Source organism: Canis aureus, chromosome 18 (genome assembly GCF_053574225.1).
Source record: "Canis aureus isolate CA01 chromosome 18, VMU_Caureus_v.1.0, whole genome shotgun sequence".
Taxonomy (NCBI): domain Eukaryota; kingdom Metazoa; phylum Chordata; class Mammalia; order Carnivora; family Canidae; genus Canis; species Canis aureus.
This window is the reverse complement of record NC_135628.1, coordinates 46,830,744-46,845,194: the sequence shown is the minus strand read 5'-3', so window position 1 is coordinate 46,845,194 and position 14,451 is coordinate 46,830,744. Positions and strand designations below refer to the sequence as shown.

The 14,451-nt window shown below is 38.0% G+C and overlaps 1 protein-coding gene across 25 annotated transcripts in view; it reads left to right on the top strand.

The window, feature by feature from the left end:
- The window catches only part of ADAM22 (ADAM metallopeptidase domain 22), a 218,741-nt gene extending 207,906 nt beyond the window's left edge, over positions 1 to 10,835 (top strand). For 14 of the 25 annotated variants that reach the window (XM_077857073.1, XM_077857081.1, XM_077857080.1 and 11 more), the window contains 3 exons: positions 1,618 to 1,704; positions 7,094 to 7,217; positions 10,549 to 10,835. In XM_077857073.1, coding sequence (XP_077713199.1) covers positions 1,618 to 1,704; positions 7,094 to 7,217; positions 10,549 to 10,569 — 232 coding nt within the window. In that variant the 3' untranslated portion in view covers positions 10,570 to 10,835. Of the gene's footprint in view, positions 1 to 1,216; positions 1,315 to 1,617; positions 1,705 to 3,004; positions 3,035 to 7,093; positions 7,218 to 10,548 lie in introns of those variants that run through there. The other 11 variants (XM_077857090.1, XM_077857088.1, XM_077857084.1 and 8 more) reach the window with 3 other exon arrangements.
- The last annotated feature ends 3,616 nt before the right edge of the window (positions 10,836 to 14,451 follow it).

The window sequence follows — 14,451 nt, the reverse complement described above, 5'->3', positions numbered from 1 at the left end:
TGATAACAGCTGCATGGGCTTTTTCTACAGTATTCCCCAGGCCAGAGCATTCACTAGCCTTCATCTGTGGCTGCACTTGCTTTTTGACTTTTTCTTTTGGTTCAAAGTCTCAATGGAAATTTTTATGCAAGTTTTAATTGGCTATCTCTGTGAAAAGTGCAAGTTGGCAATGGTTGTGGCTAAAGGCAACAGTAGTGTGAGTTGTTCCTGTTCAGGGGACACTGTCTTAACAAAAATGGTCTTACAGACATAAAAAGCAACCAGACCCTTCTCTTTCGAGGGAATTACATTGGCCATAGCTCAAAATGAGGGAAAGGGCTATGGAAAAGGTAATCTAATTTTGTTTATGTAACTGAAAATGTAGTCATGATTTAAATATATTTAGAAGCCGAAACCAAACATGGTGGAAAGAAGCAAAGTTTAACCCCAAACGAATAGCATATTTTATTTTTCCCATGGTTTCTTTCCAAATAGCTTGCAGAGTTTGATGGACCTTACATATTTGTTCTCTCTATATCTCTATAAGTTACTTTTTAAAAGAAAAAAAATCCCAAAAAAAAAAAGAAAAAAAATCCCATAAAACCTCCAAATTATTCCAATATTGGATTTGTTGAATCTATTTATTTTACGAGAGCTAAAAGGGGATGTGTCTTTGCTTGGTTCCCTGGGTTAAAATGAAGGGAAACTCTGAAAAAACAACAACATCAACAACTTGCACTCTCAATATACCACCTTTTAAATTTTCCTTTGCGCAGTAATTCCGATGGAGACTTTGCCAGATCCATCAGGGAAGTGCTAATTAAGGTCATTAGTATCCTCTGGCAGTCACTCACATAATTCATGATCAGACATTAAGAAGGCAAATTCTGAGGTCCATTTCCTAATGGAAACATGAACACTTTAGTCTGGAGTGCATAAAAGGAGGAAGGAATATTGCAGCTACAACTGAATTGCTGAACCCAGCTTAAAGATCTCAGAAACCTATTTGGCCTATGCATAATAATGTATATTGGAGCTCCAGGATCAGAAGAGCAGGATCCTTGCTGCTCTTTATAGAGCCAACTGGAGCACTTCTCTTGTTAACTCCAGCTTAAGGTCTGCTATCTGGAGTGAAACAAGGGGCCATATAAAGTCTATTTTTTTTTTTTTTTTCATATTGGAAAGAGAACTTTGCTCCTTTTAATTCTTCTTGGGGTGTTATATACCCAAACACCAGGTTGGAATTGCAGCCATCTGAATATTCTCAAAAAGCATCGTTATCATTTGAAAACCAAGGAACCAAATGAGAGGTGGCCTGGAAAAAGCCACTTTGAGGTGGGTGAATGGGACCTCTGTCAGTACTATGGAAGACACCTTCTGATTCCCTTGGGGAAACCACTGGCAAGGCTTTCCGTGAAATGTTGAATACATTCTAGAATGCCTCAAGCCTTGTTGTAGCTTAGTTTATTCTCATGTCATGGTACAGACTGCCTCATAACCCCCAGCATCCATCCTGGTTTATTTGCCATAGTCACTTGCATTTGGAGGGTGAAGAACATCCTTGCTAAGCTTGTGCTGTGTATTTTCAGATTTTCTATCTTGTTCTGCTTTCTTTGTTCCTTCCATTGCTTTCTGCAGGTATTTAAACCCATGGTTCAAAAGAGACTATAATGTAGCTAAGTGGGTAGAAGATGTGAATAAAAACACTGAAGGACCATACTTTAGGTATTTTATAAATTAATTTTATATCCTTTTCAAACTCTCCCAGCACATACAAATACTGTAGTGTGACTGGCTCTCTATCTTGTATCTCCCAATACAAGTTCCCATAGATGGAAAGGGTCCTTGTTTATTTGCTGCCTTTTGATCTCTGTTTCTGGCTTCGTGAGCAAGTCTAGTTCTTTTCTGAATGTTTCAAATGAAGCCATTTGAAAGGGTTGCCTTTTAGTGCATGTCCCCATCACCATCTTGAGCTTTTTAGTAGCTTTCTCTTCATTTTATGCTATGTAGTGTTCTATGGGCATGAAACATACTTTCCACTAATAAAGAAGCACTATTAACCTGAACAATTCAATTTCTAGAATTTAGCAGTTTTATAGTGCATTTTTCCTACTTACTGCTTTACAAGTGCATAGTGCGTATGAAAACCTAAGGGAAAACATGAAAAGAAACCAAATGAAATGTAGTGGAATTTTACTTCGAGTAAAAACAGTGATTTAATGGAGTTTAAAATTATTGAGAGAATCTTGACCACAAGAGAGTGGATTGAATGAGTTTAGGTTTTATTTATTCAATACAAGCTTTTAGCACCAGACAAAGGCTGTGCTGAGAAGTGTTTTACAGATTCTCAACAAAACATCCAAGGAGCTTTTTTATGCTAGTAAGATGGTTGTTGTCTAACACTTCAGACAGCAGGAAGGAGAGAGAAAACATGTTCTTGATTCACAAAAGAGCAGACCGAGTATCCCTACATTTTAGAGACTAGAATTTACTCAATCCACTGTAGCTCAGTCTAACTTCAGAGGTCAGAGAGAATTTCCAAGAGCTCTTAATGGCATTATTTCACTCTTTAATAATATCAAAGTGATTTCCTAGAGGTAAATGTCCAGAGTACTTTGTGGACAACTAATGTAAAGAAGAAATATGGACTTAGTTACTACCTCTTCTGAAAATAATAGGCTTTCAGATTACTTTTTGCTATGACTTGGGTCAGCATTTAACAGATATCAAAATATGTATATGTATTTAACTCTCAGCACCCATATAAGGTGGACTTTCTCTTCCAGTGTACCATTTAGTTTAGACATGTATAGTTTGAGAAAATGATTAGACCTACTTGCATTTTAATTTGATCCATACATTTGCATATACCCCAAGGAAAGCATAACCCTGCCTGCTCACGACAATATATCCTGCTTTTATACCCCATCTTTCCCTCCTGCCCTGTTCCTCTGCTTTTATCACTTCCCCACACTGAACCTCATACACATACACTCACATTCAAACATCCCACCCTCACCTGTAGCTCTCAAGATGGCCAACGTCAGGAAGACAGGTAAGATTATTTTGAATGTTATTTGGAATCTTGGCTCACCCGCAGTCCTATTTATCCTTTCCTTAGGCTTGTGGGCAGATTGTAATTTCTATTAGCCATGGAACCAAAACAGAATGACTTTGGTCCCATATGGGCTAGGGCTTTTATACCTAAATGGACTTAGCATTTTTGCATCAATAATTTGTGAAATGGTACCCCGGAAGAGTTGTTTCACCTCCCTGGGTCAGCTGAGTAGTTTATGTGGCTCCTAGAGAAGAGTTCACATTTCTTAAAATCAGCACCCAGGTCTGCCCAGAAGCTGCATGACTAAACACAATTTGGATGGGGAAATGCTTTAGCACCCCTGGTTGCACGTGCAAAGCTGCAAGGGCAATTTTAGAGGGTTCCTTTATCTCCTCTTTTAATATGAGAGATCAGTTCCCACAGTGGATAGTCACGTTAAGAATTAATTATTAAAATCCATATTAGTATTTAAAGGCTACATATAATTCACTGGAGGTTTATAATGTAACTATCATTTTAGGATTAATGGGGGTTATGTTGGTTAAGACTTGAAAACCAACACACAAATTCTGTGAAAGTCATAATTAAGATACCCCAGAGCTTTTAACACAGTGAGTCTCACACAACAGAATTTCATCCACCCTTCATCCAAACCAGTCCTTACATAGGAGACCCAGAGTGTATCCTCAGCTTGGTTTATGCTTTGCCAACACTGTGCTTCAGTTCAAATCTGCTTCCTCAGCCACCAGGTTGTTCAGGATTACCTCTCCTGCTAAAACCACTGATGAGGGCAAAGGCCATTTTATTAATCACTCATGTGGTGTGAGGTTTGTGGCATCCTTATCAAAATACAGTGGGGACTTAGTGACTGTGGAAACTGGTCCAAAATATAGCCCATTATTTAAAATATTATATCCACACTATGAAAAAGCAAATGCCAAAAGGTTTTGAGTGATGATAGTGCCAGTTCTGTGTCAGACAGTGGTTGCTCAAATGATTGCCAGCATATAGTCACATCAAGCAGTGTAAGAGCATTGTTTCCCCACACCTAGATCTTGGGGGCAGTTCTTTTGGTGACAGTGCTTTTATAAGCTCTCAACAGGTATCCTTACTCTTGAGTATTATGCATTTGATTACTCTCTTCATCAGGTTGTTGAGTCCCACTTCCCTGATTTTATGGAAAATGCAATAACTCCTGAGACACTTCATAAATCCTCCAGGATGAGGCTACTATAAAATTTGCATCTGAACACTGATACATGAATAAGGGTGGACCTCTGCCCCTCATGTGTGACTGCCCTGGTTTCAGTCCCTTCTGGAGAGGAGAACAGAGATGAGTTTGACCTTACAGGCATGTCTACAAAAGGCCAGCCCAGCAAGTCTTTGTAGCCCCAAGAGAGCCCACAATCCATTGACACACAGGCACACTTCTGTTGTGTAACCTTAAATGGTACCTATTATGCTTATTATGGTTTTTGAAAGTGCTATAATGACAACGGATAACATTTGTTCAAAGATTACTTTGTAGGTGAATGAGCTGGGCCAGTGACTAGTTTTCAGTGAAAGCCAGGTTGGAACTAGCAGGCACATAGCCAGTAGCCAGGGTCAGAAAAGAGCCTGGAGGCAGTTTTAGAGAAATGTCTCCTCATAGACATTTGTGACAAAATTTTAGTTTGTTATTTCCCTAAGATGAATTACCCTACCTTGTTCTCTGCTCTTATTCTGATTCCTGTTCTGGTACTGAACATCCCCTCAAGATAATCCCTGTTATGCTATCACACACCACCCAACCTCCAGGACCCAGTGTCCCTCGCTGCTACTCAGACCATCTTGCTTGGCTTTTCTGTTCCCCTCAGTGTTAGTCCAAAGTGTCAGCTAACTGGGGTATTCATGTGAGAGGTAGTATATGTGCAGGTTTCTTGGGCGGGGTGTGTCTGGAGAATATCTCCTGGTTTTGTTCTCAATCATTATTGGATTCCACCATGGAAAAATATTTAGAGGAAAGACCAGATTTTCAGTACCCCTCATTAGAATGACCTGGTATGTGTGCAAAGCTGGTCATTTGGACTCATGGCCAAGTGAATGGCTGGCACGTCTCCGGGAAGCTATAAGCCAATAGTTTATGCTATGGACACGTACACTCTGTAGCAAATTGAAAAGACTCATTTTGCATAATCCCCTAAAGTAAACAAGATTTAGTTCTTTTTCATATACCTGACTAGCTTTCCTGAACTTGGACATCTTACCAGTAGTGATTCAGCTAAAATTATGAAGTCAGGTTACTGTCCTTTGTTTTAGAAAAATGTATTTAAATACCTAATACAAAAGTTTATCCTCATTCTACACATACTGAATTTGTTTCCTAAAGGTCACAGTCATATTGGGAATGTTTTCTTAAGACTAAAAATTACCTAATTTCTAACTAGAAACATATGTAGTAGTATATATGCTTTAATAGCCTTTGGAGGATTTGAAGTACTTATATTCTTAGTTTGACCTATCTGCTCTGTAGTAGAAAGCATTATCACAAAAAATATAATATTCTAACAGTTCACACTAAGAAGTGGTCCTAGACATTTTCCAAAAATAGAGGAAATGTTAGGAGTTATAGGTTAAAACCAAATTAAGCCACTGTTGATTCTTAAAATTGAACAAGAATGTTCATGTGGAGCTCAGGGCTTATAGGAAAAAATATTTTCAACATTTAGCTTGAATTTGGTGTCCATAAGATGGGAACTGATTTGAAAATTACAGAACTAGAGTGAAGCATAATATATGTATGGAAACCAAAGGGGGAAAAAAGAGACCTCTTTATGCTGTTGCATGTGCAGTGTAGTAGATCTGCCCCTGGCCAGTGCCACCCTGCTGCCAATGTTCCCAGGTTGTCATTCACTCCCAGCAGATGAGCTGCATCCCCCTGAAATAAAAGCCCATTTATGAAGTAACCCCTTGGCAATGTGGCTCACAGCCACCCTGCCCCAGCAATTGAGCAGTCATGGGTATGTTGTGGTAACATTTGTGAATGGGTAGTTATTGCTGAATTAGCACGTCTGTTTCCCATTGATAAGGTGTGAGTGAAAAACTCTTCAGCTCTGTTTTTTACTTGGAGGACGAGATAACAGATGTGGGCTCTTCTTGTGAGCTCAGCTTTGTCACAAATATTACCACTACATGTGCAGAATCAAGAACAGCGTAATACACCACAGCTTACACATATCTTTCATATGGAGTATCTTCATGATGGAGATGTTACCTAAAAAGGAAAGGTTTTATTGTGTTTTGTTTTAGTTTCAGTAACATTCCAGTCAATAAAATGTAGCCATCCTAATGACATGATAAGTGTACCCTACATGAGTCATCAAGATCTACCTCTATGGTACAGAATCCTCCCCTGTATGGAAATGCAGATTGTAGGGACTAATCAGACCATTTTTGTATGTTCTCATCAGACTCTTTGTTTGGCTGGAACTCTGCACTCTTTACTGCTTGCATGTTTACTAATTTATTATTAAAACCCCTGTATTTGCCTTTGTTCTTTCACAACTAACACACTGGCCTCTGAATGCATGAGTTTTGTGTAAACTGGTGTGTGACTCAGCAACTTAATGTATCAATTGTATTATATTTTCAGATATTAAAATATAATTGGAATTACTATACTAAAACATTTTTTACGTGAAGTGGTAAAAATAAGGCAGTATATTAATATGTCGTACACTTAATTGACCATTATGAGCTCTTAGAATGGTTTTATTCCTTCTCCATTTTAGCTTTTTATCTATTGTATAGGGAACTTCATCATTTGCTTTGTAGTTGAGGAGTCTGATTCTGTGTGCTAACGTTTGAACAGTCCATTCAGTTATGACATTAGGAAGATAAGATTCCAGCATTCCAGTGATTGGGAAGGACAGAGAATCTCCCACTAGTTTAAACCTTTGCAATAGTGGCCTATGAAAATAGGAATCAAAGGGTTTGTTCTAAACCCACTTTTCAGATATTTGAAAAAGATGTTAGGCAGTCACATAATATTTATTTCATGTGTTCTCAACGTCTCAGGACTCTGTCTCCTGCCAAGTCTCCCTCTTCATCAACTGGGTCTATTGCCTCTAGCAGAAAATACCCATACCCAATGCCACCACTTCCTGATGAAGAAAAGAAAGTGAACCGACAAAGTGCCAGGGTAGGTGGAAACTGCCATATGCTAGCAGCCTTGATCATTATCATTTATTAATTCATAGTTTATTTTTTTAAAGATTTTATTTATTTATTCATGAGAGACACACACACACACAGAGAGAGAGAGAGAGAGAGAGAGGCAGAGACACAGGCAGAGGGAGAAGCAGGCTCCATGCAGGGAGCCTGACGTGGGACTCGATCCCGGGTCTCCACGATCATGCTCTGGGGTGAAGGCGGCTCTAACACCGGGGGCTGCCCTAATTCATAGTTTAAAAGAGAGAGCCATTTTTCCTTTTTTGGTTACAAAAAATAAAAAAAATGGAAGATTTTCAGTATTCCATTAAAAAATGGAGGATTTGGGGGGCTCAGATTTATATTTGCAAATGAGCTTAACTACTGCATTCATAAATGCTAGAGATAATTTGATATAATTTGATCATTCATTGCTATATGTTTATATCTTTTATGATACATTATAGCTAATATATTACAGTCTGAAGTAAATGAAACAGAGAATGTATTTTGCTTTATCAGTTTTTTAGTATAGCCAAAAATGCCAGAGATTCAAAAAAGTAGCCTCATTTCCATGTCTAATTTGCTTACTTAGGCTTTTTACTGGCTAATAACACCCAATAAGACTTTAGAAATCAGAACCTGTGACAGAAAGTTAGACCAGTATCTTGGAGATGAGGATGGAATTTGGATACAAGGATGGAATTTGGATACATGTTTGGATACTAATATTAAAAAATATATGTCAAAGGGTATGGTAAAATTTAGCAACCTTTTATATTTTAAAAAGCCAGATTTAAAAACACAGAAGAGCTGATTATTTATGTTAAAATATGGTTCACCAGAAATTTTATTTATTTATATACTTACTTTTCTTTAGTTTGTCATTAGTTTTTCACATAGAAGAACCAATTCCTTTTATTTTATTTTCTCACTGAAGTATTTTATGAGTCTAATGTAGTGAAAATTCAGCATAATATTATATACAGTGTTATATTAGTTTCTGATGTGCCGGAAGTTTCCTTAAATACTGAGTCTTCTTTTACTTTATGAATCTACTGAGCCTCACAGTGTTCCCAGAACACATCCATTATGTGAAATTTGCGATATACTCAAGTTTAGAGCAGCAGGCCAGCCCTCAGAGGTGTAAGTGAAAGATACAACCAAAGAATAATTACTTTTATTGATATCTAAACTCTGTTGTGGTCACTTACAGTGTAAAGTTGTTCTTCTCGGAAATACTTTGCAATAAAATAAAGCTTTAAAAGCCTGTGCAGATTTATCTGCTAGTGGGTCTTGGGTTTCTGGGATTTTTGGTTTGGAAGATATTTCAGAGCTTATTTGATCCTGAACTTATATAATGGGGTTCAAGGTAACAGATCATTCAAATTTTACCTCAATCAACTCATAGTCAATAAGAGAACACAACTTGCTAAAACAGATTATATTACTGTAATCAGAAACATCTTGAAACCAGTTAGTGGTGTTTTTGTCAATTACATGAAAAATTACCTTCCCATGTGATTATGGGTAATGGTGAAAGATGGCAGGGAAAAAGAAAATTCAAATTCCCAGCAATCAGCTTTCTGGTCTTAAAAAACATAATTGTTAATAGGCATCCAGTTCATGATTTGAGTGTATCATAATGAAATGCAAGGCTAATGGCATTCCATCTAGTTGGGGACATTCTATCAGCTATTGTCATGCCAGGCTGTAGGTTATTAATAATCCCACATAAAGCCCATGAAAATGTCACCTCCCCAGAAGAAATGGCTGGCCCATAGCCTCTTTCCTGGGACAGTTCTGTGAAAGATCAGATGGTTCCATCCACCATGGAACATCCGCATGAACACACAGTGGAATCCAGAATAGGCAGCCCCTGTCTCTGGCTGTCTTTGTGGGCCGTGGAGAATCAAACAAGCAGATCTTGTTATGAGCACTCCTCCATTACGGCTACCTAGAAATGGCCACAGTCTGTACCATCAACTGAGCATTGATCTGGATCTTCTTTCCCTCAGATACCCTGTGGACCCCCTGTTTAGCCAATTCATCTTCACTAGTCTCCACCAACACATGTCATTCACAGACAAACATCCTTACAATTGAGAGATTTAGTCTCAAAGGGTGAGAACAGAGTCAGCTTTACCACAGTCCTTGTGGAGTAGCTGACATGGGTATTCAGAACAAGATTTCCATGAAGCTTCCAAGGAACCTATTAATGGAACCTATGTAGAAACATCCATAAGACACTTAGCTCTTTCTGCTTTTTCTTTCCCAGAAACTCATAAGGTATGCAATGACCTGCCCCAAATTTTTAGTAAAAATGGAATTTGGATGGAATTTGGATGCAGCTTAAGTCACACTGGTCTTAGACTTTCTTTGTTCATGTTTGTAAACGTGTACCCACATCATATTGCCTGGAAACAATACATTGTCAGCTTGATCTTTTTCCTTTTTTTTTTAATTGGCCATCCTATTGTGAACTGAGTTGCATTCGTATTTGATCATGCCAGAGTTGTTTACAGTGCATTAAAGCAATTAGTGAACATTGTAGAAAGCAAATATGAATAGTACCAATGTGTGCAGGACTGGTGACAGAAGCAAGGAGAAGGAAGAGGTGAGAGAATTAAACAATTGACATCCTGCCACGGATGCATCATTCTACTCTCATGTCCTGAGAGAGGACAATCTTCTAGGAGGTAGTGTTGGATTTGGAGAGTGGATGGCCTGGTTGTAGGCACACAGCAGAGATTTCTAAGTGGGTGATGGTGGAATTGATGGAATCACACTTCCGCAAGGTTGGTACTCCTCAGGGTTGGCTCTACATGGCAGTTGTTTGAAGGGCTTTTAAACTATGCTGACGCCTGAGTCCCACCCACAGAGATTTTGATGTAGTTGATCTAGTGTGCTATCTAGGTAGTAGGATTTTTAAAGCCTCCCCAGATCTTTGAAATGTGCAGCTGGGTTGAGAACCACTGCTCTTAGTGGGCTGTAGCAGAATCCTGGTTAAGATAGTATTTTAAATTATTTCATTGGAGACATAATATTTAATTTATTGAAAATTTTTAGTAGCATTAAATTAGTGTGAGGGGTTTTGTATTAAAAGGTGACAGTTGCTAAAAAGGTTGACACACAAATTTAGAGGAAAGAGAAAGCTAAAAATTAGAGCATTTATTTATCCATTCATTCGACTTGAAAAGAGAGTGTGTGCTTCCACAACCACATAAGAATGGATGGAATCATCAACTCTTTTTCATCTTCATAGCTCAGAATGTGACTGTTTCTTGCTTTCACAATGTGCAATTTTGCTTTTCTTTGTGCAGCTATGGGAGACATCCATTTAAGATCAACTGTTTACATGTGATACATCAAAACTGTTTACTTCAACTTTTATAGAAACCCAGCCTCACGGAATCACTGCAAATCTATCTGCTCTTCAGACAATACAAAGACCCTCTGAGATAACACAGAGAAGAGGAAGCCGAGTCTCACATCTGGATACCATTTTCTTTTTGTCATTGGCTTAGGATTTAACCAAACCATGAAAAGAACTACTGAAATGTTACACTAAAACATGGAACAATAAAGGTACCGGTATGTTAATGGATAATCCGCATGACAGATATATGTAGAAATATCACTAAAATTAACTCACATGACCCAAATGTAGCAAGTTTCCTAAGGGGTAATAGTGGATTCAGAACTGACATTCTGAAGCACATCCTCATTGTAGACAGTAATGCTAGTGCATGAAGCTTCTGTTTATTGCAATTTCCACATTTAAGGAAACAACATCCCATAATAGAAACTAGCATGCAGGGCTAAGGCATACAGGATTTTTCTGCAGGACTTTAAAGCTTTGAGAGGCCAATATCCCTTGTGTTAACTCTAAACATGTATCTTATTTTTGTTTTGTTTTTTTACTTTTCATATTTATATCAGCATACAAGGACAATTGTACATATGTAAACATTTTTAAAATAAAAAAAAGCAGCTGTTACACACAAGTGTATTTTGCCAAATGCCTAAAAATAGTCAGTCACAGTCACATCGTCACCATCCATCAAGTGGTCTTTAAAGATTATAAGCAGATGACATTGTAAATATAGTGGTCAATGCTATAAATGTGTCTCTCCATAATTGGTATTCATCCAAAACATGTGATACCCCTTTAAGCTGTGCACAGTCTGGAGGGAGTTTTATTGAGTAATTAATTGAGCCAGGGAACAAAATGCCCAGCCAAACTTGGGGCCTCCACAGCTTGCTGGAGCAGGAGTTGATCCCTGCAACTGCTCTCTTGCCTCCAGGCATTCAGATGCTGATGGCTGCTCCCTGGGAACTCCAGGCTACACTTTGTCCCTTCTGGGGGCTAAGGTGCCTGCCCCAGCAGCTGTCAGCTTTCAGTACCAGAGCACTTCTAGTTTCACCCTGGAGGCCTGGGAGCCCCTCAGTAGCACATCCTGAAATGAAGCAAGTGCACCAAAGACACACGAGTCCATGGGCCGCTGATACATTGTTAGCTTCCAACTTGCTAAGACTCTAACCCTTTGTGGCCTTTTTGTTATTTTTTTGTTGTTCTTTGACAATACTTTTTAGCCACCCTTACCTGTAAAATGAATGACTTGTTTTAATAAAACCAACTTTACACTGTTCATTAAGGATACTTATCATCAGGAGGATGTGAGTCTAACAGGTCATTCTACCCTGATGTGGAAGCAAGATGGTGGAGGGTTCTACCAGCTGGGCTGGGAAGCCTCACCAGGCCATAGAGGGTTTGAAGAAACCTAAAGCCACAGGTGTGCGGCAGCTGTGAAACGTTACACAAACAGCTGGCAGGGAGGAGAACCTGTTGTTTTGAATTCTTATTTTTTTTTAATACAGAGAAAAGTGAGAAATTTATGTTAAAGCTCCTTCTTAAAAACCAAAGTTTGAGTGAGGGCTGTTCTGATGCAGCTCTGTCATTCTAAAAGAAACTGGGGAGGCTACTCTCGCAAACTCAGAAATTGATGGGCTCAATCGGATGCTTTGATTTTCCTCATTTTCTCTCCTTTTTCTTGAGAGGAATGGAATCTGCAGATAAGATTTCAAAAATATCCTCTAAATTTGATCTCTCCCAGTAGTGTTTATGGTCAAAATCCATTTCATCTCCATGTGTAGTCATGTTAGACGCCCACAGTGAAGGACCATGTTAGAGGCAGTGTTTTATACTCTTATGTATTTACGTCGTCTGTAATGGCCCTCTCTTCTGAAAGTCTTTTAAAAATGTTTGAAAAGCAATTTCATCATTCAAAGCTATAAAGTGTAAACATCATTTTCTCATGATAGAAAGTGATGTGATAGTCGATTCTACAATAAAATGATCCATCAGATTAAGATTTGGGTGAGTGTTGGGTAACCATGCCACACAGCTCAAGTGAAGGTCAGGAGAGTAGACAGATTTAAAAATGTAGCAAACAAAGTGGCTTTTGACCAAGATCACTTTAATGTGCACTGAATGTTTTCTGGTATTGAGTGTATAAAAATGCTAATGTTACAAGGTTTATTTTGACTATAAAAGAGTTTATAGATTTGAATGTAAGGTACTTTGTGTAAATATGCTTCGTAGTTATGGTTACACAAACCCTCATTGGAAAGAATTCACAAATGGTGAGCTGCTTGCCACAGATACCCTTTACCCCTCTTTCCTCACTTTCTCAGTTATTTTTACATAAAATTATTATCCCACGTGAAAATCATTGTTACATGTCTTTTGAATGACCTGAGTGTTTATAGTCATTCTCCTTGATAATAACCTTCATACGAAACCAAATGAAAAGCATATGTTTTATTTGCAGAGAGACTATGATTTTATAGTAGCTTTAATGTTCTCTTCTGGGTATCTAAGAATGTTTGAACATTCTTACAGCCATTTGCAGAATTCTTTGACAAGTTCATAATTTCAATGGATAGTTTTGAGAAATGTGAGTAGTCATGGTTGGTATTTAGATGTATTAAATCTGAATGCTTATGACTTTTCTTCCACTGAGCCAGGGAAGATGGACCTATGGCACGAAACACAAGCACAGCATTATTTTTTTTTTTAATATCTATATTGGAGAGAAACTTTGAAGTCATCATAGCAGTTTGTATCATGCAACTAATCTTGATAGCCCCTAGACAATATAGGACTATTCTGCTAAGCAGAGAGGAGCAGTTATTTGGCCTTTCTGTTCCATTGTATGCCTTTTTTTCTTCTCTTTCTAAAGTTCTATGCGTAAAGCTTCAGATTGACAATCCCCGCTGCCTGAGATGTTCCATTGTCCATAGACATTGCAGTAGAGCAAACTCAGATTTAAGGAAACATTTAAATCTCTTTATTAAGAATGCCAACAAGGGGGTGGGGGTAAGAGGGAGCCCTTGAAGGTATAGACTGGTCAGACTGGTCTGTGTCCAGCCGACCCTTTCTTTAGTCAGGAAGTGGCATCTTCCTCTGGAGTCTGCCAGCCAGAAAATGATCCCCGGGTGACATGCAATCTGTGGAAAGGAATAAACTCAAACAGTGCAGCATAGTCAGAGTGTTCAATGTAGTGTAGTTGCTCTATATTTTAGAGAAACCCAGTGTTAGTCCTTAAAAAAATTTGGCTGATAAAGTAAATGTAGGTTTAAAATGCCAAACATACTTTTTAGTTTGAGATAAGTGCTTTATTAAGTAATACTACAGTTTCTCTTTTTCCCCTTGCTTTCAAAAGGCTTTTAAAATTGTCTTTAAAAATAAGGTCAGTCTGGTGCAGATTTCTGAACATAAGACTGATAGGGTTTCTAAAAGAAGTTGCTGATAAAATTAGATCTTTTGTGCACTTCCAGAAAAGGACTATTTATATTTGAATTTCATAACAGCCTTACATTTCTTTTTTTTTTTTTTTTCATCTGTTGATTCCCTTGTAGACTTGCATAATTTAATCCTGTCCATTGTTCCAGATCTCTTGTGGCTACTTAACCTTCTGCTTTTTAAAGATTTTGTTATTTTTATAGTTACCTGTGGGTCAAAGGAAATACGGTATTTTTATTCACTTCTTTACATGTTTCAAAAGCTTATTTCATCCATTCTTCATTTCCTGTTGTCACATAGTTCTATTTTAACTTATATATTTAGTGTTTTAAGTATTTCCTTGTGTTATTCAACATGATAATAAATCCTTACCTAAAGAGAAGACTATTTTACTTTATTCTCCTTAAACATAAAGGAA